We start from the raw sequence: 26,060 nt of genomic DNA on the forward strand, positions 1-26,060 counted from the left end.
AGTTGAACGCCCCAATTGCCTATCTATTTATCCACACTTAAAACAAGTTGGAGCTATTTAAATTGATTGGTATTTATAGATTTGAGAAGGACAAAATTAATGCCACAGAGGATTAGAATGACATCAAACTTATTGTTATCAAACTGTTCATCAGGCTACAAAACGACTTTTATTTTTAATAATAAATGTATGTAATTACCATTTCAAACGAATGTAGTCAAGAACTAATGAACAGTTACAGTTACGTTAAATTGTTCTAATGAAGGCCTACTGGTAGTGTCACTATGGGTCAAATGTTTGATTGAATGACTCATCTGACAGTGGGACTTTCCTTAGGGACTTGCCACCACACGCACTTGTGAAGCAATAGTCCCGCGAGAGGGGTGTCGTGGATACATGGATGCATGACCCTGCTGCTCCCAGTCCCAGTCGCGCTTGCGCAGCGTTTCTGACTTTCCCACTCTGTCCCCCGTACCATGGCGTCCACGGAGGAGGACGGCTCGGTTGAAGAGAAGGAAAACAACAACAAGAAGAGGACGAAAAGTGCCATCGCTGTCGCATGGCTTACATTTTACAACATCGCCATGACGGCCGGGTATGTCAATTATTCTGCCCTATCGCTGATTATAAAGTAGCCACTCCCTTAAAACTTCGTTATGCACCAGAGCGCTGTGAGCAAGCGCGTGTGGCTGTTTATAGGTCCGCGGTGTCTCTGACAGCGCAAGTGCCCATTCTGTTGCCGAATTTAGTGACAGACAGTGCCCATGAAGTTTGAACAGTGAGCAAAATAAATGTAAAGGACTTGATAGGGAGGGTGTCCAAGTAGACAATTCTCAAATAATCAATATGTGGATCTTTTTTATGAAAATAACGGCGGTACAAGTGCGGCCCCCGGCGCGGGTTCAGCCTTTCCAAATACGGTCGATTACACTGTGTCAACGTCATGCCCAGCACTACCTCGACAGTTGCAGTGATAAGTATAGACAGCGCGCTGACACTGGAGCTTCGGTTTGGGCGAGTGAAATGCCCAATAAGCAGATTTTAATAACTGCAAGTTTATGCGCTACAGAGCGCGCGGGTGCGATGACGCAATTATTTCACTGTGTTCGTATAGTCCCTATAATGAACACACAAAACGAACTTAATTTAATAGTTGTCAAGTTTTCGATGATTTATTAAGCTGTTGATAGTGTCTTAAGTTCATTTTCATTGGTCTGGGTCACTTGAACTGAGAATGGCACTTTTTGGAGATATGCGTAAAATGCGCATTTATGGAGCTGTTGGAGCCATGTTTTCTCCACTTACACTCATTGTACTGTAGCTCCATTCATCCATCCTCTGCTACTCACATAATGGGTATTTTAGTATTACATGAAGGTGTGAAAACTAGGTTAATTTACCTAGTTCAAGAGACATGTGCATTGAGGTAGTTATACGCCCCTGTATATGATCAGAGTAAACATATACCAATGTTGATTCAAACAGTCAAAGAGCTGTCAAAGAGGTGTTAAAATTGTGACTATTGGAATCAATGTACATTTGTCCCTTCTCTCCAAATGAATTGCACTAACCTACACCTATATTATCCAATCATCTTTATATGATAGTAACTGTTAGTAACAGAACCCTTATGCAAGTCCTAAACCATATCGATGTAATTAGCATCAAATAAACCCTAATTAATTATTGTGCTGAGACAGAGATCATATATTTGCAATACAATAGTAATGTACTCTCAGGTAATAAACTGAAGTGGTTGTATTCAGTAGGTCCTAAATGATGTTAATTTTTCAAACAGATTGTGTCTTCAAGCAGATAATACACTTGTTGCACAGCTTGAGCACCTGACACGTCTACCTAGCATGTGAGCTCAAACACTGAACAGTAGCCACTAGGCTACAGCAGTAGCTACAAAAGTAGCAGATCAATCTGGTTTAACAGACAGCACATCCCTTTTATAACAGGCGGTGGCAGTAGTGTATGTCTCACAAAGTTTGATTTAACTTCAAGGTACACTCTGAAACGTCACATAAACGGCAGAGATTTACTTGACACCTCGTCGGATTTAGATGACGTCGTGTAATGTCCTAGGACTAAACCTACTATGAGCCCGTTTACTCATGAATACTCACTCTCCACCAATTACCAGTCACACACATTTACAGGTTCCTGCAGATACCCTCTTCTCACCTTGTGTTCTTACACAAGCTGTTTTTCAGTGATCTAAATGAGGGACGTCAAAATGTGACAAAAAAATTGTGATCTCAATTTGAGGCCCTTGCGGACTGCAATTTTAGCCATTTTATGCCCCAATTTTTTCATCCCAGACGAAATGTCCACGTCATGGGCAAATTCTTATGTCGTAAACGATTGTTGGACATCTTCACTCGTTCATTATGACGGTCTAGGTCTGCCGATTTAAGAACGACTACGTGCTTAGGCTGCGACAAAGTTCAGTCAGTGTCAGAATTTGTTTGTCTCTATCGTGTGACGTTAGTGTGACAGTGTTACAAGACGATCTCGGTGACTGACCAATAGGAACATGGCCAGCATTGAGTATGCACACAATACGATTATTGTGAATAGTCAGATTAATATAATAGTATGATTTAAACATTTAGATGCTGTGAAAGAATAACGATTTCCCAAATAAACTTGTTTAGCCTACATGACACATCTGAAATCAGGCTACTGATGGGATTTTTATAAATGCAAACAAAATAAACGTTCTACCACAGCGGCCATGTTATTTTGGGGAAGCTTATTTGCTTCCGAGTTCGGACATATAAAGTTTGTATGTGAAAACTATTTCTAAAATGCATATATTTTTCTGAACTCTTCTCGTGCAGAGAGTGAGGCTTGTGCTGCTGGTGCTGGCACATGCGCAAGCCAAATCTTTATTATATATATTTTTTTAACCTTTTATTTAACTTGGCAAGTCAGTTAAGAACAAATTATTATTTACAATGACAGCCTACGCTAGCCAAACCCTAACATGCTGACCAGACCGGACACGTCGCGTGCGCGACTGTCTCAAAATACATTTAGAAATCCATGTTATTCAATTATTGCACCCACACTGCTCACGCCAACGAGTGTCTGCGTTACCAAAGGCTAAAATAGAAGTCATTCCTATTTCTGACGCAGATCGCGCTGCAAGTCCTGCCTCTCCCATCTCCTCATTGGTTTATAGAAGCAGGTACCCACGTGCCATCTCCTCATTGGTTATACCCACGTGGGTGATTGAAAAACGAACTTTGTTGCCGGTTGTTGAAAGTTTAGATGATAAACCATAGAAGTTCAAAGATGAAAAAGCCTGGAAGGAGGAGACATGACTAGAAATGATTCGGTTGGCCGTTTTATGTGTGGATTAATTGTCGGAGTAGAGGTCCTTGTGCATTTCAGGTAGAATAACAACTCAATGTTTATCCCAGGACAAATTAGCTAGCAACAGCAAGCTAGCTAAATAGGACAAATTAGCTAGCAAGTGCAAGCTAACTAGCCATACATGTTTAATGCATTTCGACCTGTCCCCAAATTAATTTGTTTTGATATTTTAACCTGCGTGTCGTGATCGCATTTGGTTTAGGGGGACAAAATACATTTTTGCACGATAGCGCACGCGCGCAGCCGGTTTGGATTCCGTGTAACCTGGAATCGTAGAATGTCGCAGAATGTGATGACAGAAATTAAGCGAATTGTGCAATCTGGCCTGGTTGATATGAAGATTTTAATTTGGTAACCTCGCACAGTGTGACGGATAATCGTAAATGACTGGATCCGACATGCAGTCTGCAAAGACCTTTAGTGGAAAAATGGATACGGTTGAGGAAATTATGTAATTTGGCCTCAGTCATTGCTAATACTGTGTGTTTGTGATCCTATAATATTTTTTTGTTGTGAAGTTACCTATTTTAGAGGAAAAGAACAACTGTATGCCGAGACCCTTAGACACCTTCAGAAACATACCTTCACAGAGATCCATCGCACAGCTGACCTAGTAGACTAGTTAATGTAAAGGGAGCACAGTCTGTTTCCTCTGTAGAGCTCAACAAGGGACTGTTTCTATCAAGCGTCTCAGAGTAGGAGTGTTGATTTAGGATTAGTTTTGCCCTTTAGATCCCAATAATAAAGATTACATGGACAGGGAGGACCTGATCCTAGATCAGAACTCCTACTCTGAGACAAATGATACATACAGCCCCTGGTCTTCTGTGTAAGTTCTGTACAAGAACTCTCACACCTCTGTTTACCCTGATCGTTACCCATGACTAAAGCTATGGATAATTAGCTTTAAATGGTCCTCAAAATGGACCCTCAATTACATTGAACAAAAATATGAAATGCAACATACAACAATTTCAAAGATTTTACTGAATTACAGTTCATACTGTATAAGAAAATCAGTCAATTGAAATACATTCATTGGGACCTAACCTATGAATTTCACATGAATGAAAATACAGATATGTATCTGTTGGTCACAGATACCTTCAAAAAAAGGTAGGGGTGTGGATCAGAAAACCAGTCAGTATCTAGTGTGACCACCATTTGTCTCATGCAGTGCTTCACATCTCCTTCGCATAGAGTTGATCAGGCTGTTGATTGTGGCCTGTGGAATGTTGTCCCACTCCTCTTCAATGGCTGTGCGAAGAGGCTGGATATTGGCGGGAACTGGAACACACTGTCATACATGTCGATCCAAAGCATCCCAAACATGCTCAATGGGTGACATAACTGGCGAGTATGCATGCCATGGAAGAACTGGGACATTTTCAGTACAGATCCTTACAACATGGGGCCGTGCATTATCATGCTCAAACATTAGGTGATGGCAGCGGATTAATGGCAGTACAATGGGCCTCAGGATCTCGTCGTCACGGTATCTCACAGCATTCAAATTGCCATCGATAAAATGCAATTGTGTTCGTTGTCCGTAGCTTATGCCTGCCCATACCATAACCCCACTGCCACAATTGACCACACAACGCCATACTGCCCAGTACAGTTGACACTGGGACTAATCCGCGAAGAGCACACTTTTCCAGCATGCCAGTGGCTATTTCAAAGGTGAGCATTTGTAAACTCAAGTCAGTTACGACGCCAAACTGCAGACAGGTCAGGACCCTGGTGAGCTTCCCTGAGACAGTTTCTGACAGTTTGTGCAGAAATTAATCGGTTGTGCAAACCCACAGTTTCATCTCAGACGATCCCGCAGGTGAAGAAGCCGGATGTGGAGGTCCTGGGCTGGCCTGGTTACATGTGGTCTGCGGTTGTGAGGCCAGTTGGACGTTCTGCCAAATTCTCTAAAACGACATTGCAGGCTGCTTATGGTAGAGAAATTAACATTACATTCTCTGGCAACAGCTCTGGTGGATATTCCTGCAGTCAGCATGCCAATTGCATGCTCCCTCAACTTAAGACATCTGTGGCATTGTGTTGTGTGACAAAAATGCACATTTTAGACAGGCCTTTTATTGTTCACAGCACAAGGTGCACCTGTGTAGTGATCAGCTAATTTTACATGCCACACCTGTTAGGTGGATGGATTATCTTGGCAAAACAAACAATTTCACAAACAGGAATATAAACATATTTGTGCACAAAATTTGAGAGAAACAAGCTTTTTTTTTGTGGAACATTTTTGCAATCTTTCATTTCAGCTCATGAAACATGGGACCAATACTTTACATGTTGCGTTTATATTTTTGCTCAGTATACAGTGGGGCAAAAAAGTATTTAGTCAGCCACCAATTGTGCAAGTTCTCCCACTTAAAAAGATGAGAGAGGCATGTAATTTTCATCATAGGTACACTTAAACTATGACAGACAAAACAAGAAAAAAAATCCAGAAAATCACATTGTAGGATTTTTAATGAATTTATTTGCAAATTATGGTGGAAAATAAGTATTTGGTCAATAACAAAAGTTTATCTCAATACTTTGTTATATACCCTTTGTTGGCAAATACAGAGGTCAAATGTTTTCTGTAAGTCTTCACAAGGTTTTCACACAGTTGCTGGTATTTTGGCCCATTCCTCTATGCAGATCTCCTCTAGAGCAGTGCTGTTTTGGGGCTGTTGCTGGGCAACACAGACTTTCAACTCCCTCCAAAGATTTTCTATGGGGTTGAGATCTGGAGACTGGCTAGGCCACTCCAGGACCTTGACATGCTTCTTACGAAGCCACTCCTTCGTTGCCCGGGCGGTATGTTTGGGATCATTGTCAGGCTGAAAGACCCAGCCAAGTTTCATCTTCAATGCCCTTGCTGATGGAAGGAGGTTTTCACTCAAAATCTCACGATACATGGCCCCATTCATTCTTTCCTTTACACGGATCAGTCGTCCTGGTCCCTTTGCAGAAAAACAGCCCCAAAGCATGATGTTTCCATCCCCATGCTTCACAGTACGTATGGTGTTCTTTGGATGCAACTCAGCATTCTTTGTTCTCCAAACACGACGAGTTGAGTTTTTACCAAAAAGTTATATTTTGGTTTCATCTGACCATATGACATTCTCCCAAACTTCTTCTGGATCATCCAAATGCTCTCTAGCAAACTTCAGACGGGCCTGGACATGTACTGGCTTAAGCAGGGGGACACGTCTGCCACTGCAGGATTTGAGTCCCTGGCGGTGTAGTGTGTTACTGATGGTAGGCTTTGTTACTTTGGTCCCAGCTCTCTGCAGGTCTTTCACTCGGTCCCCCCGTGTGGTTCTGTGATTTTTGCTCACCGTTCTTGTGATCATTTTGACCCCACGGGGTGAGATCTTGCGTGGAGCCCAAGATCGAGGGAGATTATCAGTGGTCTTGTATGTCTTCCATTTCCTAATAATTGCTCCCACAGTTGATTTCTTCAAACCAAGCTGCTTACCTATTGCAGATTCAGTCTTCCCAGCCTGGTGCAGGTCTACAATTTTGTTTCTGGTGTCCTTTGACAGCTCTTTGGCCTTGGCCATAGTGGAGTTTGGAGTGTGACTGTTTGAGGTTGTGGACAGGTGTCTTTTATACTGATAACAAGTTCAAACAGGTGCCATTAATACAGGTAACGAGTGGAGGACAGAGGAGCCTCTTAAAGAAGAAGTTACAGGTCTGTGAGAGCCAGAAATCTTGCTTGTTTGTAGGTGACCAAATACTTATTTTCCACCATAATTTGCAAATAAAGTCATAAAAAATCCTACAATGTGATTTTCTGGATTTCTTTTCTCATTGTGTCTGTCATAGTTGAAGTGTACCTATGATGAAAATTACAGGCCTCTCTCATCTTTTTAAGTGGGAGAACTTGCGCAATTGGTGGCTGACTAAATACTTTTTTGCCCCACTGTAAATACTAAAATATGTATTTTGATTCAAATATAATTATACAGAAAGGTCACAAGGTTGGTCTTATTGGTCTTATTACTGTGACAGCAAAAACGTACATATTTGTGTTGTATCCTGATTGTAATAGACCAATAAAGATCGCATTGTATTTAGTATAGTGCTCTACATATTAAACATACTTTATTGTAGATATAAATGGTGTCTGCACCAGATTGTACAGTGATTTCCTTGAAAAATGTTCATTCATTATTCACATATACAGTACCAGCCAAAAGTTTGGACACACCATCTCATTCCAGGCTTTTTCTTTATTTGTACTAATTTCTACATTGTAGAATAATAGTGAAGACATCAACACTATGAAATAACACATATGGAATCATGTAGTAACCAAAAAAAAGTGTTTTTCCAAGCATTCTGTGTTTACATTCTGTCTGGCTTATAGCTGTGCTGTAATGACTGATGTGCAGTATAAATAGATTATTGTGAAGTACCAGGCTAGAGATAAAGTCTTGTTCACATTGGCAATTTGAAGTGACAAAAAAAAAAATATATATAATATCCAATTAAAATCTGTTATTTTTCCTGCAGTCTGAACAGCCAAAAAACACATGCAATCAGATATTTCAAGCCACATTTCAAACCACCTTCGTGATTCCTGACCATGCGACTCGTCTAAACGGTCAAATCTAATTTATTTGCCCTCAAGTGGTTTGAAATGTTTGACAAGAACATGTGGTAGCTAACTAGCTAAATGTGCTCGAATGCGAAACAGCTACTTAGCTATCTAAGTGACTGCTGTGGCTAGCCAAAAAGGACTCGTTTTTTAAAGCCTCAAAGGATATGATCCAACTTTCAAGTGTTCTTACACTATGATTTTTGAACATTCAAAGCAACTGGGACACGTCCATGGCAGGCATTGTTGTCACCTTAGCTTGCTACATAACTTCTGAGGGATAAAAAGTATGAGCACCACCACCAATCAGCCTACACCACTGTGCGCACACACCCATTGTTACTATGACAACTAGCATAGCCAGGATGACTGTTGTCTGAACACACACAAATCTGATTTGATCACTTGTAACTTGATGTTTGGACAGTCAGAATTTGAAAAACAATACTGAGTTGAGTATTAAGGCCTGCAGTGTGTACAAGGCCTTAGATGTCGTGTAGAAGGGAGTTGGCCCTCGCTGTTTCCCCAACTGACGCTGTGTTTGCGTCCCAAATCGCACCTTATTCACTACATAGTGCATTACTTTTGACTAGAGCCCTGGTCAGAAGTAGTGGTCTATGTGAGGAATATGGTGCCATTTGGGATGAATCGTTGGTGATGAGGCATACAAGTTTAGCTGGTGTCAATGCTACTTCCTGACAATAGTACTGGAAAACTACATAGCTCAACACTCACACACAAGTAGGTTAGGTCATAAAAGTTGAGACCGAAAAAGCTAAAAACCCTAACCTTAACTATGGAAACAAAGTGATTGAACCAATAACTTTTGAGCTCTAACTATAAAGTGGTACACTACATCAGTGAACATCTCATTCCAAAGTCATGGGCATTAATATGCTGTAACAGCCTCCACTCTTCTGGGAAGGCTTTCCACTAGATGTTGGAACATTGCTGCCGGGACTTGTTTCCATTCTGCCACAAGAGCATTAGTGAGGTCGAGCATGGATGTTGGGCGAGTAGGTCTGGCTCGCAGTCGGCATTCCAGGTCAGTCAAGTTCTTCCACACCGACCTTGACAAACAATTTCTGTATGGACCTCGCTTTGTGCATGGGGTCATTGTCATACTAAAACAGGAAATGGTATTTCCCCAAACTGTTGACGCAAAGTTGGAAGCACAGAATTGTCTAGAATGTCATTGTATGCTGTAGCATTAAGATTTCCCTTCACTGGATCTACCATGAAAACAGCCCCAGACCATTATTCCTCCTCCACCAAACTTTACAGTTGGCACTATGCATTAGGGCAGGTAGCGTTCTCCTGGCATCCGCCAAACCCAGATTCATCTGTCGGACTGCCAGATGGTAAAACGTGATTCATCACTCCAGAGAGTGCATTTCCACAGCTTCAGACTCCAATGGTGGCGAACTTTACACCACTCCAACCGACGCTTGGCATTGCACATGGTGATCTTAAGCTTGTGTGAGGCTGCTCGGCCATAGAAACCCATTTTATGACGCTCCCGACGAACAGTTCTTGTGCTCACTGGTCCCGTTCTGTGAGCTTGTGTGGCCTACTACTTCACGGCTGTGCCGTTGTTTCTCCTAGACGTTTCCACTTCACAATAGCAGCACTTACAGTGGACCGAGGCAGCTTTAGCAGGGAAGAAATGTGACAAACTGACTTGTTGAAAAGGTAACATCCGATGGTGGTGCCACATTGAATGTCACTGAGCTCTTTAGTAAGGACATTCTACTACCAATGTTTGTCTATGGAGATTGCATGGCTGTGTGCTCGATTTTATATACATACTTTTGTATATATGTAAAAGTATAACTTTAGTCCGTCCCCTCGCCAGGGACCCTCTGCACACAGACAACAGTCACCCACGAAGCATCGTTACCCATCGCTACACAAAAGCCGCGGAAGGGGAACCACTACTTCAAGGTCTCAAAGCGAGTGACGTCACCGATTGAAACGCTATTAGCGTGCACCACCGCTAACTAGCTAGCCATTTCATATCCGTTACATATATAGTGTATCTATTAAGTCATCTTTGTCTTTCTCATGTACACTTACTACTTTAATGCTAAATACAGTTTTTCAGATGTTGTAAATATTGTCTCTTTTCCAGGTGGCTGGTTTTGGCTATGGCAATGATGCGCTTCTACATCCAGAAAGGCACACACAAGGGTCTGTACAAAAGTATAGCAAGGACACTCAAGTTTTTCCAGACCATTGCGCTAGTTGAGGTGAGTTTCTGAAATTTCATCATAGTTCACTAGTAGCCACACTCACACAAACACACACTCGTCTCAAAGTATTCCATGAAAACAGATGATAAAACAGTTCAACGTTGAAATCATTGGCAAGATCCTTCTAATGTGAGCTTGAAATACTCTGAAGCTGAGCTTTGATACTGAGATCCTTGGTTAATGCTAAGAAGTGAGAAGAAAGAATTCACCAGATTCGTTTTTTTTAAGTATTTTGTTTGGTTATGTGATAAAGAGACATGGAGTTCTAAAAGTGCAATGGGCCGGATTTGAATCCTTGCTGGCAGTGGTATATCATACATGTACTTCAGAGGCAGCGGCTTAGACCGCTAGACCACCCAAGGCCACGAGTCACTGATTCTTATTTGTTGTCTTTCAGGTGGTGCATTGTGCAATCGGTATGTATGGTCTTGAATAACAACCATACAATGTGAATATAACCAGATCTCCTACTTCTGACGTTAATGTTGATTTCCATGGTTCTCGTCGTATAGGAATCGTGAGGACCTCTGTAATTGTGACTGGGGTTCAAGTATGTTCACGAATCTTCATGGTGTGGTTCATCACCAACAGCATCAAACAGGTGACTATCTCATGTATCACCAAAGAGGTGTCTTGTACCATCTACAGTAAGGGGCCTTGGAGTTGGGGTGAGGTGAAGTTTCCCAGAGACACTGATCTTGGATCAGTTTAGCATTTTCCCCAATAATGGTTAAATTTAGGATTGGGGGACGGTAAGCTGATCCTAGATCTGCACCTAGGGGACCCCCCCGGCGGTCAACATGGACCCCCTTAAGTGTTAACTATCTTCTCCCTCCTTGTTTTGTCCCATTCTTTGTTGGAAGATCCAGAACGAAGAAAGTGTAATCCTCTTCTTGGCCGTTTGGACGTTTACAGAGATTACCAGATATTCCTTCTATACATTCAATCTGCTCAACCACCTGCCATACTTCATCAAATGGGCCAGGTGGAGATGGGGATGGGAGGGCTGGGGTCGCATGCAAACGCCCTGGACCAGCACTAGGGTTTCCGGTGCTGTCGCAGTTCTTGGAATGTTGGTCTGGTTTGATTGGTGTTTGCCGTGGCATGCTTCCCACTACAGACAGACTGGTTTCACATCAGTATTGTGATGTCACAGGGAATACAGTAGTAGCCTGGGGAAGGTATCTCCTGGCTCATAACCATACAGCATGTGATCAGCATGAGTGTGTTGTTTATTGATTAGCACCTTGTTAGCCATTCTCTATGGACGTTGGTTGACCTAATCGCTAACGCTTAGTACTCTGGAATTATCACTTTGATTTATGCGCTAGGAGACGGTTATGGGTAATCGATGGATTACATGGGAGGTGATCAGGCATTGATAAGCATACAGATCAGAGATTGGAGAAAAAGTGGTGACACTATCAGTGCAGGGATTCGGATTTATTCCGGGGACATGTATCAACTGTCAATCTATGCTCATTAAGGATCAGTTTTCACAATGCGTAAGATTTTTTTCTTTAAGCAATGGCTTTTTTCTGGCCACTCTTCCGTAAAGCCCAGCACTGTGGAGTGTATGGCTTAAAGTGGTCTTATGGACAGATACTCCAATCTCCGCTGTGGAGCTTTGCAGCTCCTTCAAGGTTCTTTGGTCTCTTTGTTGCCTCTGATTAATGCCCTCCTTGCCTGGTCCATGAGATTTGGTGGGCGGCCCTCTCTTGGCAGGTTTGTTGTGGTGCCATATTCTTTCCATTTTATTATAATGGATTTAATGGTGCTCCGTGGGATGTTCAAAGTTTTGAATATTTTTTTATAACCCAACCCTGATCTGTAATTCTTCATAACTTTGTCCCTGACATGTTTGGAGAGCTCCTTGGTCTTCATGGTGCCACTTGCTTGGTGGTACCCCTTGCTTAGGGGTGTTGAAGACTATGGGGCCTTTCAGAACAGGTGTGTGTATATATACTGAGATCATGTGACAGATCATCTGACACTTAGATTGCACACAGGTAGACTTTATTTATTTATTTAATTTTTTAGATTTTTTTTTTAAACAAGGTATTCTTTTTATTTCACTTCACCAATTTACACTATTTCATGTATGTCCATTACATGAAATCCACATAAAAATCCATTTAAATTACAGGTTGTAATGCAACAAAATAGCAAGAACGCCAAGGGGGATAAATACTTTTGCAAGGCACATGGACAGCGGGGAGCTGATCCTATATCAGCACTCCTACTCTGAGACGCTTGATACTTTGGGGTCCTGGTCAAGAGAAGAGTGACATTATCCTCAATATCATGAAGGGGCAGGGTGTAATGTATTTAAGTGATAATGCCCAAGAAGCTGGTGTTTGGAGGATATATTGGCACGGGTGTTGTTAGGCCCAAGATGAAGTCGAGTGCCGGCAAACTGTGCCAATATATCCTCCAAACACCGGCTTTGTGGGCATGATCACTTTTATACAATGGGTTATCAACATATTCTAATAATGACTGCCATATTTTCATTCAACTTTATTCTGATTAATTTATTTATACTATTTAATCCTTCCACGAGATAAAGTCCCAACTCAAATCTAGAGTTGCTACCCAAGCTGGCCAGCGGCTAGGTTGCCAGAGATGCGATCCAGTCGTGCAGTCTTTTATTTCTATTTCTATGGATGCAACCCAGTCATTCTTTTTAAATGTGCCATTGCCATGTTGGCTGACATCATTTTTATATCCCTTGCTTGTTAGCTAGCCAACTACGGCTAACAAAGTCGCATCAACAGTGCAGCCAGAATAACAGCAAAGTAGCTGCATTTGTTTGTTTGAGCTGTTTTCTCTTGACATTTTATTTGGTTACATGCAATGATGTGCGATTTTGAATGGCATAGAATACTTGCCCTCGTCACTGTTCAGAGGAGTTAGGCAACTACACCGCTAACACAATCACTTCAAACTGAAGCTGGAACGATGGCAAACTAGCTGCGTTTCATTTCATGTGACATGTTTGTCTATTGACATTTCTTTATATATATCCATAAAAATTATGATTCATGATTTTGACTGGCTGAGAAAATATATCTCGTCCTGACCTGTTAATCCTCAATGGGACAGTGGAGATCGAATTTCAATATTGAAATGATGTTGCAAATGTCAGAGAGACAGACAGCCAGTGTTGCCAACTCCTCAGTAAGGAAAGTAGCTATTGGTTGTCCTAAAAGTTGATTAATGACGTCATTACCTAATTTGCATAATTGGACACATGCATGTAATTGTGATGGACGCTGTAGGAGAGAGGAATAATGTCGTGGGAGAGACAAAAAGTGAGTAAAAAACACCCAAAATTTGTTAAGAACTACAAAGGAACTTTCTTCTGTTGATTCTTGTCTTTTTAATGTCACAATTCCAACTCTCCTCCTTTATCTGGGCTTGGGACTGGCAAAAGGCACCCAAAAGAGACACTCTGGCAGAGTTACTTAGTTAGTTTTTTTTTAAAGTTTTTTTTTTTAGTTTAGTTCTTAATTTGGTTTGGTTTTTAACCTTATGGTCCACTTAGGAGCCTACAACAAGTCACAGTAAAACATGAACATTTTTAACCATAACATTTTTTACATTTTTTGGTATACTATCTTAATGGACCAAAAAGAGACCATAGAAAAGCTATCAATGGCAATGTGAGAAAATTATGGTAACTAGTCTGGCCCTAATTCAGGTAAAACATTTTTTTGAATGTAAGCCAGGGCGTTAACAGCCAGCGGCGGCATCCCGCGATTCATTTGCAGTCTGGACGCGGAGGGGTGAACATCTCCTGCTCTGACTGCAGCTGGGAGGGACTGCTGCGTGAGGACTGGACCGCCTGTGAGTGCTTTGGGACGGGGGTGGGGTCCACGGCAGCACCCGCTGCAGCACCCGCTGCTCGCTGAGAAGAGTAAGAACGATACGTGCTTTCACGTCAGAGTCTCCAAAAGTCTCCAATAACACCAGAAAAAGTCGCTAGATTTGTCGCTAGTCGCTGAATACTCGCTAAATATAGCGGCAAAGTCGCTAAGTTGGCAACACTGCAGACAGCAAGGTTTATTCAAATCTCTGTTGTGGAAAACCAAATGTGAGCCGAAAGCAAGGGGAGATAATGTCTAGATGCTTTTTTACAGTGGGAGATCAAGTTTCTAAATTGCCTTTCTGGGCTGATGAGACAGTGGATTGCTCAATGAGATGGAACAGTAAATACACATTTCAACATCATAGCTTTAGCCGGTGGTAATTTCTGGAATAGACACCGTCTGGAATACGGTTTTAACCAATCAGCATCAAGGATTAGGCCCAACCAATGTATAACTCCTCATATTCAACTCCTCCAACTGTAAGTCGAAGTGTTATTGTCTTTCCAGGTGTGAATGACATAAGGATGTTGTAATCTTTTGTCTCATACTTTCAACATTAATTCACGCCTCTTTGATGTCGGCTCACAGCTTATGTGGCCAGTAGCACCACTAGTTTTGAGTCTCACTGTAACGGTTTTCTAGTGGTGATGAAGGAGAGTCGGACCAAACTGCAGCGTGTCGATTGCGATCCATGTTTAATACAACAAAGAAACACGAACTTACAAAAAACAATAAACGAAACCGAAACAGCCTATCTGGTGCAAACTAACAGAGAGTACACATAGGACACTAAGGACAATCACCCACGACAAACTCAAAGAATATGGCTGCCTAAATATGGTTCCCAATCAGAGACAACGATAAGCACCTGCCTCTGATTGAGAACCACTCCAGACAGCCATAGACTTTGCTAGACAACCCACTAAGCTACAATCCCAATACCACCACCAAAACCCCAAGACAAACACACCACAATTACAAAAACCCCATGCCACACCCTGGCCTGACCAAATACATAAAGATAAACACAAAATACTTTGATCAGGGCGTGACAGAACCCCCCTAAGGTGCGGACTCCCGAACGCACCTCAAAACAATAGGAAGGGTCCGGGTGGGCGTCTGTCCATGGTGGCGGCTCCGGCGCGGGACGTGGACCCCACTCATTTAATGTCTTAGTCCCCTCTCCCTTCGTCCCTGGATAGTCCACCCTCGCCGCCGACCATGGCCTAGTAGTCCTCACCCAGAACCCCACTGGACTGAGGAGCAGATCGGGACTGAAGGACAGCTCCGGACTGAGGGGAAGCTCGGGAGTGAGAGGAAGCTCGGGAGTGAGAGGAAGCTCGGGAGTGAGAGGAAGCTCGGGAGTGAGAGGAAGCTCGGGAGTGAGAGGAAGCTCGGGAGTGAGAGGAAGCTCGGGAGTGAGAGGAAGCTCGGGAGTGAGAGGAAGCTCGGGAGTGAGAGGAAGCTCGGGAGTGAGAGGAAGCTCGGGAGTGAGAGGAAGCTCAGGAGTGAGAGGAAGCTCAGGAGTGAGAGGAGCTCAGGAGTGAGAGGAAGCTCAGGCAGGTAGATAGATCTACCAGCTCCTGGCTGGCTGGTGGTTCCGGCAGATCCTGGCTGACTGGCACTTCTGGCGGATCCTGGCTGACTGGTGGATCCTGGCAGACTGGCGGATCCTGGCTGACTGGTGGATCCTGGCAGACTGGCGGATCCTGGCAGACTGGCGGATCCTGGCAGACTGGCGGATCCTGGCTGAATGGCGGATCTAACTGATCCTGGCAGACTGGCAGATCCTGGCCGACTGGCAGATCCTGGCCGACTGGCAGTTCTGGCGAATCCTGGCGGATCCTGGCAGACTGGCGGATCCTGGCAGACTGGTGGATCCTGGCAGACTGGCAGTTCTGGCGGATCCTGGCAGACTGGCGGATCCTGGCAGACTGGCGGATCCTGGCAGACTGGCACTTCTGGCGGATCCTGGCAGACTGGCGGATCCTGGCAGACTGGCGGATCCTGGCTGACTGGCGGATCCTGGCAGACTGGCGGATCCTGGCAGACTGGCGGATCCTGGCAGACTGGCGGATCCTGGCTGAATGGCGGATCTAACTGATCCTGGCAGACTGGCGGATCCTGGCTGACTGGCAGATCCTGGCCGACTGGCAGTTCTGGCAGATCCCGGCTGACTGGCGGATCTGGAAGAGTCTGGTTGACTGGCAGATCTGGAACAGTCTGGTTGACTGGCAGATCTGGAAGAGTCTGGTTGACTGGCAGATCTGGAAGAGTCTGGTTGACTGGCAGATCTGGCGGCGCTGGGCAGACTGGCGACGCTGGGCAGACTGGCGGTGCTGGGCAGACTGGCGGTGCTGGGCAGACTGGCGGCGCTGGGCAGACTGGCGGCGCTGGGCAGACGGGGGGCACTGGCGGCGCTGGGCAGACGGGGGGCACTGGCGGCGCTGGGCAGACTGGCGGCACTAGCTGCTCCATATAGGCTGACAGCTCTGGCGGCTTCTTACAGACTGACAGCTCTGGCGGCTCCGTGCTGACTGGCTGCTCCTTGCAGCCTGGCAGCTCCTTGCAGACTGACAGCTCCGTGCAGACTGACAGCTCCGTGCAGACTGACAGCTCCTTGCAGACTGGCTGCTCCATGCAGACTGGCTGCTCCATGCAGACTGGCTGCTCTATGCAGACTGACATCTCTGGCTGCTTCATGCAGACTGACAGCTCTGGCTGCTCCATGTAGGCTGACAGCTCTGGCGGCTCCGTGCAGACTGGCAGCTCCTTACAGACTGGCAGCTCCGTGCAGACTGGCAGCTCCGTGCAGACTGGCAGCTCCGTGCAGACTGGCAGCTCCGTGCAGACTGGCAGCTCCGTGCAGACTGACAGCTCCTTGCAGACTGACAGCTCCTTGCAGACTGGCTGCTCCATGCAGACTGACATCTCTGGCTGCTTCATGCAGACTGACAGCTCTGGCTGCTCCATGTAGGCTGACAGCTCTGGCGGCTTCTTACAGACTGGCAGCTCTGGCGGCTCCGTGCAGACTGGCAGCTCCTTACAGACTGGCAGCTCCGTGCAGACTGGCAGCTCCGTGCAGACCGGCAGCTCCGTGCAGACCGGCAGCTCCGTGCAGACCGGCAGCTCCGTGCAGACCGGCAGCTCCGTGCAGACCGGCAGCTCCGTGCAGACCGACAGCTCCTTACAGACCGGCAGCTCCTTACAGACTGGCAGCTCCTTGTAGACTGGCTGCGCTGAACAGGCGGGAGACTCCGGCCGCGCAGGAGAGGAGAAAGGCTCTGGCTGCGCTGAACAGGCGGGAGACTCCAGCAGCGCTGTAGAGGAGAAAAGCTCCGGCAGCGCCTAACAGGTGGGACGCACTGTAGGCCTGATGCGTGGTGCTGGCACTGGTATGCCGTGCATGCTATGCCAAGCCCACACCTTTCTTTCTACTCTGTCCAATACATCCTCCACACTCTCAGACTCAGCACTCTGCTTCGCCGACAGCTCCAATTCCATCCATGGCTCTGCCCAGGGTCCTTGTCCGTCAAGGATCTCCTCCCAAGTCCATTTATCCAAAGAGTGCAGCCTCTCCCAATGCTGCTGCTGCCTCTGTTGCTTCTCCTGCTGCTGCCTTTGCTCCTGCTGCTGCCTTTGCTGCTGCTGCTGTTGCTCCTGCTGCACCTGTCGCTTCTCCTGCTGCTGCTGTTGCTGCTGCCTCTGTTTACCACGCCGCTTGGTCCTTGGTTGGTGGGTGATTCTGTAACGGTTTTCTAGTGGTGATGAAGGAGAGTCGGACCAAACTGCAGCGTGTCGATTGCGATCCATGTTTAATACAACAAAGAAACACGAACTTACAAAAAACAATAAACGAAACCGAAACAGCCTATCTGGTGCCAACTAACAGAGCGTACACATAGGACACTAAGGACAATCACCCACGACAAACTCAAAGAATATGGCTGCCTAAATATGGTTCCCAATCAGAGACAACGATAAGCACCTGCCTCTGATTGAGAACCACTCCAGACAGCCATAGACTTTGCTAGACAACCCACTAAGCTACAATCCCAATACCACCACCAAAACCCCAAGACAAACACACCACAATTACAAAAACCCCATGCCACACCCTGGCCTGACCAAATACATAAAGATAAACACAAAATACTTTGACCAGGGCGTGACACTCACATACACTTCACCAGACCTGGGTTCAAATGTGATTTAGCTTGAGGTTTAAAAGCTTCATGTAAGCTTCATCAACTTGTGTAAAAACCCTGAAGAAGGCCAAAAGCCGAAACGCTTTGGTTCTACTTTTAACACTAAAAAAGCTTTTTTATTTAATTCCATTGTCCTCCGAGAGTTGCTGAATCTTCTCTATACTTCAGTTTGCTCCTCAATTCATTCACATTGGTTGGAAAGCGATAGTGATCCCTTACCACTTGATTAAGCTTGCTCGACTATAATGGACCAATGGAATTGTCCCAAAACTGAAAAGCCCGCACATCTGACTCTTGAAGCAGTCTAGCGAAAATGCTCCCATAATTTGAACGATTTCAAATATACTGAACGAAAACCGCTCGCCCACACAACGCCATACACATGGTCTGCGGTTGTGAAGCTGGTTAGACGTACTGCCAAATTCTCTAAAACAATGTTTTATAGCAACCGCTCTGGTGGACATTCCTGGAGTCAGCATGACAATTGCACGCTCCCTCAAAACATGAGACATCTGTGGCATTGTGTTATGTGTCAAAACTGCACATTTTAGAGTAGCCTTTTATTGTCCCCAGCACAAGGTGCACCTGTGTAATGACCATGCTGTTTATTCGGCTTTTTGTTATGCCACACCTGTCAGGTGGATGGATTATCTTGGCAAAGGAGAAATGCTCACTTACAGGGATGTAAATGAATTTCTGCACAGGAGTTGAGAGAAATAATATTTTTGTGCAGTTGGAAAATTTCTGAGATATTTTATTTCAGCTCATGAAACATGGGACCAACACTTTACATGTTGCGTTTATATTTTTGTTACGTGTAGTATTTGAACCCGGATCTGCGCTTTACAGTCTGACATACAGAAACAACTACACACAAAAAATGTTGGGTTATTTGGTAAGGGTGATGGTTCTATGTGGAACATAATGACGTAACGTGACCCTTTTAAGCCCTTCAATGGTTCTTTACAGTGCACAAAAGGATTCTTTGCTCTTTTAGTGATAATTCAAATGTAGCAGAGGCACCTCACAGCTCTTTTTGTGCTACCGTGAGTGAGAGTTTCATACCAGTTGATCTAATGTAATGTGTTGTGTTATGTAATTGAATATTATATATCACTATGGCTAGTGACAGAGTTTTGTGAACGACTCATGTATGGCCTTGTGACAATTAAGAATGGTTGACTAAATCAGTCAGTGGTTGTCAATTCTTTTCTCATGGACCCCCCACCGGCTGTTCCAAAGGTAGCTTTCTTGATTCAACTTGTCAGTTAACAAAATAATAACACATGGAATTGTAAGATTGAAAGGTTATTTTGTATGAACATTCTCCTATAAAGAGCCGTTAAAAAAAGGATTCTACTGTATATAGCCCCAAAAAGGGTTGTTACCAGAGTGGAACCCTTTTTTTTAGTTGCTATATAGAAGCTTTTTTCATGTTTCTTTATAGAACCTTAGGGTTATTTATAGCACCCCCCCCCAAAAAAAAGATATTTATTTTTATATATATATATAGCACTAAAGACGATTCCGCAATGGAAGCCAAAAAAACCCAATCTGGTACTATTTTAATGTGTGTACTTTAACACATGGTACCAGCTGATGGTGACAGGGGGTCAGGTGTCTGTATTAGACCCCAGTCCAACAGCTAAGCAGTGCTGTAGTAAAAATGCCAATTTCTCATGTGTCATTATACACGACACTCATAAAAACCTCTATTTACTGCCGCTGTCAGCAGACTGGTGACATAACGTGGGCCTATCAGGAGCAGTAGTGATGTGTAACTGTCAGCCTCGCATATCTGAGGGCCCTCATATGAAATGTGAGCACTGGTGAAGAATGCCGACTACACACGTGGGGAGCAATCCGACCGACCCATAGTTCTGGGATCCTATTGCTAAGAGCACGCTTCTTTCCGTTCAAAATATGAATGTCTAAAAATCCGATTCGAGACAGACACCGTTTATTGGCTGTGTAGTGGCTATGAATTGGGGTGACACTGAGACACCTGCTTTTTGAGTGACTTCAGCAAGTCAGGTCTTGTTCCTGTGACCGCAGTATGGTTCAGTCGATATTTTTCATCTACATGTGCGACAGGTCTCTTGGGTTTGCAGGTTTGCTTCCCTTGTCTTGATCAGTTAGTATAGCCCCCGTTCTCCCCCTCTCTTGTCCTCCTCCCCTTCCCCATTCCCCTCCGAGTGTTCTAAGGGGTTAATTTACACAGGGAGGGGAGCAGCCAGTCCCATACGGGGGGGGGGGGCTCATATTCAGCTGCTCCTGTTTTTAAGACCATCTGTTTTGGGCATGGAATGCTCGCCCAACATTTCTCTCACATCCTCCGAAGACACTCCCCAGTGCCGCCGCCACGATCTTGAGTAAATTCAGGGTTCTTACGCACCGCCGTCTCCACATATATAGATCCCTCTCCATTGATAACCGACTGGTTTGTTTGCCTTTTGGAATTGAATAGAGTGGTGTTATAAAAATAAATATTTCTGGGTTGATTATTATTAACCAATGCAGCCGTTTTTATCTCAATATCAAATAATTTCTGGGTAACAATTAAGTACCTTACTGTGATTTGTTTTCAATTAAAATGGTCAAGAATAGCTTCTTGACGAAGAGTAATTTCACAAGCAACAATTTTGTTAGGACTGTCTGGGAGTGGCCTGGTGAGGAGGGGAAAACAGAACACTAGCTGTTATTGGCAGAGAGGGTTGGAACTCTCTTGCTTATTGGCCTAACTAATTTGCCGCTTGGTGACAATTCCATCCCTCCAAAACAAACAGAAATTTCAGGCAGTCTTTTCAAACAGCTCTTAGACCTAAATGTATTCACAATTTCACAGTATTATTCCAACCTCATGGTGTGGAAATCACGTTTTCAACTGCACTGGGACTTTAAACATCTCCATTGAAAGTGCTTTTAAGTCTGGGACTAGGCTTAATCTGTGTCCGGGAAACAGCGCCACAGTGTTTCAATACCGGTATTTTCTCATGATGTGCAGAATTTTTAAATAAGTGTTCATGATGTGCAGAAATACAATAATGTTAAAACACTTTGAAAATCATTAATGGAGCTGATCCTTTGGGGACATTCCAAATTACACACTATTCCTAGAGCCGTATATGGGCCCTGAGTAATGCACTATATAGGGAATAGGGAGCCTTTTGGGACACCTCCATAGTTGACATTGCATAAAGATACACTGTAACAAATTGCTGAAAATTTAAAGAAAAACTTTAACAATTAGCTACTATAATTCTATAGTACAGTACTGTAATGAGCAATACATTATGGGGGCTAAATAGCATTATGCTACACTATTGTCAAATTACAACACAATTTTACAGTAAAGTCCTGTATTACATGCTTTTCTGTATATTTACAGCAGCAAACTGTGAATTGTGGAAAAATGTTGTGGGTGGTGAAAATAATCTCCGGCTCATTAACATATTAAACAAGAATATACCACAGTCATAGTAAGTAAAAAATGTATGTTACCATTACTGACAATTTTGTAGTTAAACGGGCTACTTGCAAGTATATATATTTGTATTAGAAAATACAAAATCCATGTATTCTAAATGAAACTTTAACAAAATAGGCTGCATGAATTGTAGTTCAGGCCAGTGAAATAGAAATGACAAAATGGGTATTGAAAGTATTGAAATACCTATATCAAATACATGTAACAGAAATACTGCCCGTCATTGGCACAAGATACCTGCACTGTAAATTCTAGAAATACAGCATATTGCTGTAGTCAGGTAATATGCTTTAAATGTGGTTACAGTAAATGTCAGGTAAGTCTATAGTAATTTACTGGCTTCTGTGCTACCAGTAATTTACTGTAAATTTACAGTAACCTACTGGCTACTTTGCTGCCAGTCATTTATTGTAAAAATTACAATAAATGTTTTATAGTGTAAGGTGACGAATAGCCTACAGCGAGTGAGACAGCACCATGTCTAATGTTGTTCTGGTGTCGGTGTGTTAAGACAAGTGGTTCCCAACCAGGTATACTAGAACCCCTGGGGAGAAGACTAATGAAACTCATGAGAGCATAGGCTTACTGGTCAAATGTACACGAGAGTGTACTTCAGGGGTACACCGAGCAGAGCAAAATTCAATTGGTGGTACAGTGACCCGAAAAAGGTTGGGAACCACTGTGTTTAGATAATAAAAACATGTCAGCAGTCACTTTGGTAATCATCCAATTAGTGGCCTAATTCTTCATTTTGCAGTGCAGTAATCCAACAGTGTGAATTTCTGTTTTTTAGTTGTTCTTTGCTGCACGGCCCCTGAGCTGAATAGTGTGTATGTGTGTACATACCTGTGTGTGCATGCCTCTATGTGCGTTAATAATGACTCTCCTCTCCCTGTCAGATACAACATGTTTATCATCATGTACCCTCTCGGAGTGGCCGGAGAACTCCTGACCATTTACACTGCTCTGCCATATGTTCGCAAAACCGGAATGTTGTCCATGAGGCTCCCCAACAAGTATAACGTCTCCTTTGACTACTACTACTTCCTCGTTATCGTCATGCTCTCCTATATCCCATGTAAGCAGCCTACCTACAACGAGTTTGTGTGTTCAGCCGATAGGTGGACGTCAGTTACTCATGGGTCTTCGCTGTCTCTTGTTTTGACCAGCAGAATTGTTCAGTAGTTTGTGACCGCTGTTGTTCATTTGGAATTGTTTCGGGATGTTTTGAATAATTAGTAGGGCCTAGTGTTTGATCTAACAAAAATGAGGTTCAAGTGCATTTCTGTCTTTAATGGCTAGTTGTATACTAGATCTAGACCCAATACTCACCTCTATCCCAGCCCTGAGAACTTCCCTGAAGGCTCTTTGTTAAAATATTGATCTGGACTGGATAAGTGTTTAGGTTGGTGGGTAAATAGCTCTCGCTCTCTTCTCTCCTCTCCTCTCGTCTCTCTCTCTCTCCTAGTGTTCCCACAGCTCTACTTCCACATGCTCCGTCAGAGGAGAAAGGTGCTTCTTGGGGAGATCATAGTAGAGAAGGATGAGTAGAACCGCCTCACAGTCCAGCAGCTGGCGTTCGTTTTGGGACAGCGAGTCAGCACAGCTCCCCTGCCGCCACATCCATTCACCTTTGGTACCGCGCTCCACCGCACTCCACATGCAACAAAATGGACCGAGAGAGTCGGACGAATACTAACATCGCCGGAATAGCCATGTTATAATCACGGAAAAAGAATGAAACATCACAGTCATCACAATAACCCAACTGGACTAAATACAGTGCTGCAAGAGAAATCATGACCCAACAGGAATAACAGTCATCAGAATCGTCACTGAATCAGTCATCACCAAACTCATCAATCAACGAGAGGAATCATTACAGAACTGGAATAGTCATCATTGTGGAACGAATGAATAAATATAATCTCTAGCCCAGGAATCATTATCATCGCAAAACTGGAACGTACTGCTGCCACTGTGTCTTCACTGTCCAGGTTTAGATATCTAGATCCCCAGAAAGAGAACGCACTGAATCCATCAGCCAGTGTGGCCACAGCATACTGCACTGGAGCCCTGCAACCTGATAGCATAATACTGCACTGATTACCTTCTACACCTGCTAAAAAAACAAAATACTGGAAGGCGCCTGCTGTGCATTGAGTCAACCACACAGCAGACACATACTGCACCCACCTTCAGTGCAAGATAGTAGAAGTTCAAGGGAACCTGGAAATGGTGATATGGAAGGATGGAGGAGGAGAGATGATAGTTGAGTCCCCTGAGCAGTTTTTTTTTTTTCAATCGGCTATTTATTTTTGTAGAAATTTATAAGCGTTTTCCACCACAGTGATTTTATACGTAAATAGCGTGTGGCAACAATGACTAGACAGAAGCTTTAAAAAAAATAGAAACAATTATGCATAGACGCATTATACCTCGACAATAAACAGACATTTGCGCAATATGCTGCTTCCTTGGTTTATGTGTGTTGTACTTTATTTGTAAACAATGTGAAACAGCAACATTAGTAGGCTATTTTATGCACAGATCGGATCATTTGAAGAAGGACTTCATTTATTCACATATCACCTGGTTGGCAATATTATATGGTTTGTAAGGCAGTAATACACTTGTATTGAATGTTATTAGTACTTTCGGTGTAGCTGAGACTGCTCAAACTTGTTAACTTGTTTTCCTAATGTTCTCTCCATGTTGCTTTAATGTTTACCAAGAGCTCAGTCAAATGTATTTACAAGTGTGCATCTTAAACAAAGGTTACAACTTTACAGAAAAGCTCTTTGTTTTTAAAAAAGTTCAAGCCAACTTAGAAGACAGAAGATAAGAGAGAAATGATTTCTGAGCTCTCACAGTCTTCAGTTAGTCACTGTTTTGTTCTTTATGCTTAAAAATCTATGTTCGGGATCCCATTGTCCTGGTTGGTATTGTACTGGTAGTTAGTGTTAGATTCCCTCTACTAAAAAGGTGCTACTGTGTCAGATCGTTTCAAACTTCTGTGCAGCTGAAGGAGAAACTGGAATAGGGATGGAGATAGGAATGGAAAAACAGAATGTGAAATGTTTTGGGGAAAAGATGTACGACTTGGAAGTGTTTCTCTAATTATATGCACTGTGATATTGAGCCCCGTGCTACAGTGTACTGAATGAATTGACATAATGCTATGAATCAGGGTTAGACAAGAAAGAAAGAAACAATAAAACTCAATGTCAAAAATCACTGGACAATAATTCTTTTTTCCAGCCACAAATGTACAGTACATGTGAAGATGCAGTACAGTATCTTATAAGTACTGTAAGTACAAAAATGTGGATCCAAGGATGGAATCAACTTCCTAGCACCATAAAGGCAAATGAGACCTCTGGCAAGATCTCCAGCACGAGAGACGTGCTGTGTTCTCGCCTGACTATATTACACTGCCAGAACTCGCAGCATCTGGATAGGTGTTCAACCGCCACATCATATGATATAGCTTTACAGATTCCGCGACATGTAGAAATTTAAAGGTAATGTCCAATTGAGCCGACGTATGCAGTGTTTACCGTGAATGCGGTCTCCGCTAATGCAGTTGCCTTTAAATTTCAATCATGCTGAAAAGCTGAACATCCGCGATGCGGTTTCAATAGAGCCCTAAGTATACTTAACAAAAATATAAATGCAACATGTAAAGTGTTGGTCCCATGTTTCATGAGCTGAAATAAAAGATCCCAGACATTTTTCATACACACAAAAAGCTTATTTCTCTCAAATTGTGTACACAAATATGTTTACATCCCTGTTAGTGAGCATTTCTCCAAGATAATCCATCCACCTGGCAGGTGTGGCATATCAAAAAGCTGATTGAACAGCATGATCATTACACAGGTGCACCTTGTGCTGGGAACAATAAAAGACCACTCTCAAATGTGCAGTTTAGTCACACAAGACAATGCCACAGATGTCTCAAGTTTTGAGAGAGCACGTAATTGGCATGCTGACTACAGGAATGTCCACCAGAGCTGCTGCCAGATAACATAATGTTAATTTCTCCACTATAAACTGCCTCCAATGTCGTTTTAGAGAATTTGGCAGTACGTCCAATCGGCCTCACAACCACAGACCATCCCAGGACCTCCACGTGTGGCTTCTTCACCTGCGGGAACGTCGGGGACGGGACGACGGGAGGGGTTGCAGAGGTATATTTCTGTCTGTAACAAAGGCCTTTTGTGGGGAAAAACTCATTCTGAT

The 26,060-nt window shown here is 43.6% G+C and overlaps 1 protein-coding gene across 1 annotated transcript; it reads left to right on the forward strand.

Moving 5' to 3' along the window:
- The first annotated feature begins 372 nt into the window (after nucleotides 1-372).
- LOC112227975 (very-long-chain (3R)-3-hydroxyacyl-CoA dehydratase 1) lies at nucleotides 373-25,052 on the forward strand. Its single transcript, XM_024393029.2, has 7 exons — nucleotides 373-595; nucleotides 10,128-10,245; nucleotides 10,646-10,664; nucleotides 10,761-10,849; nucleotides 11,112-11,233; nucleotides 22,715-22,893; nucleotides 23,284-25,052. The coding sequence occupies exons 1-7, from the start codon at nucleotides 477-479 to the stop codon at nucleotides 23,364-23,366; spliced, it is 729 nt and encodes a 242-aa protein (XP_024248797.1). The 5' UTR covers nucleotides 373-476; the 3' UTR covers nucleotides 23,367-25,052.
- The last annotated feature ends 1,008 nt before the right edge of the window (nucleotides 25,053-26,060 follow it).

This window comes from Oncorhynchus tshawytscha, linkage group LG29 (genome assembly GCF_018296145.1).
Source record: "Oncorhynchus tshawytscha isolate Ot180627B linkage group LG29, Otsh_v2.0, whole genome shotgun sequence".
Classification (NCBI taxonomy): Eukaryota; Metazoa; Chordata; class Actinopteri; order Salmoniformes; family Salmonidae; genus Oncorhynchus; species Oncorhynchus tshawytscha.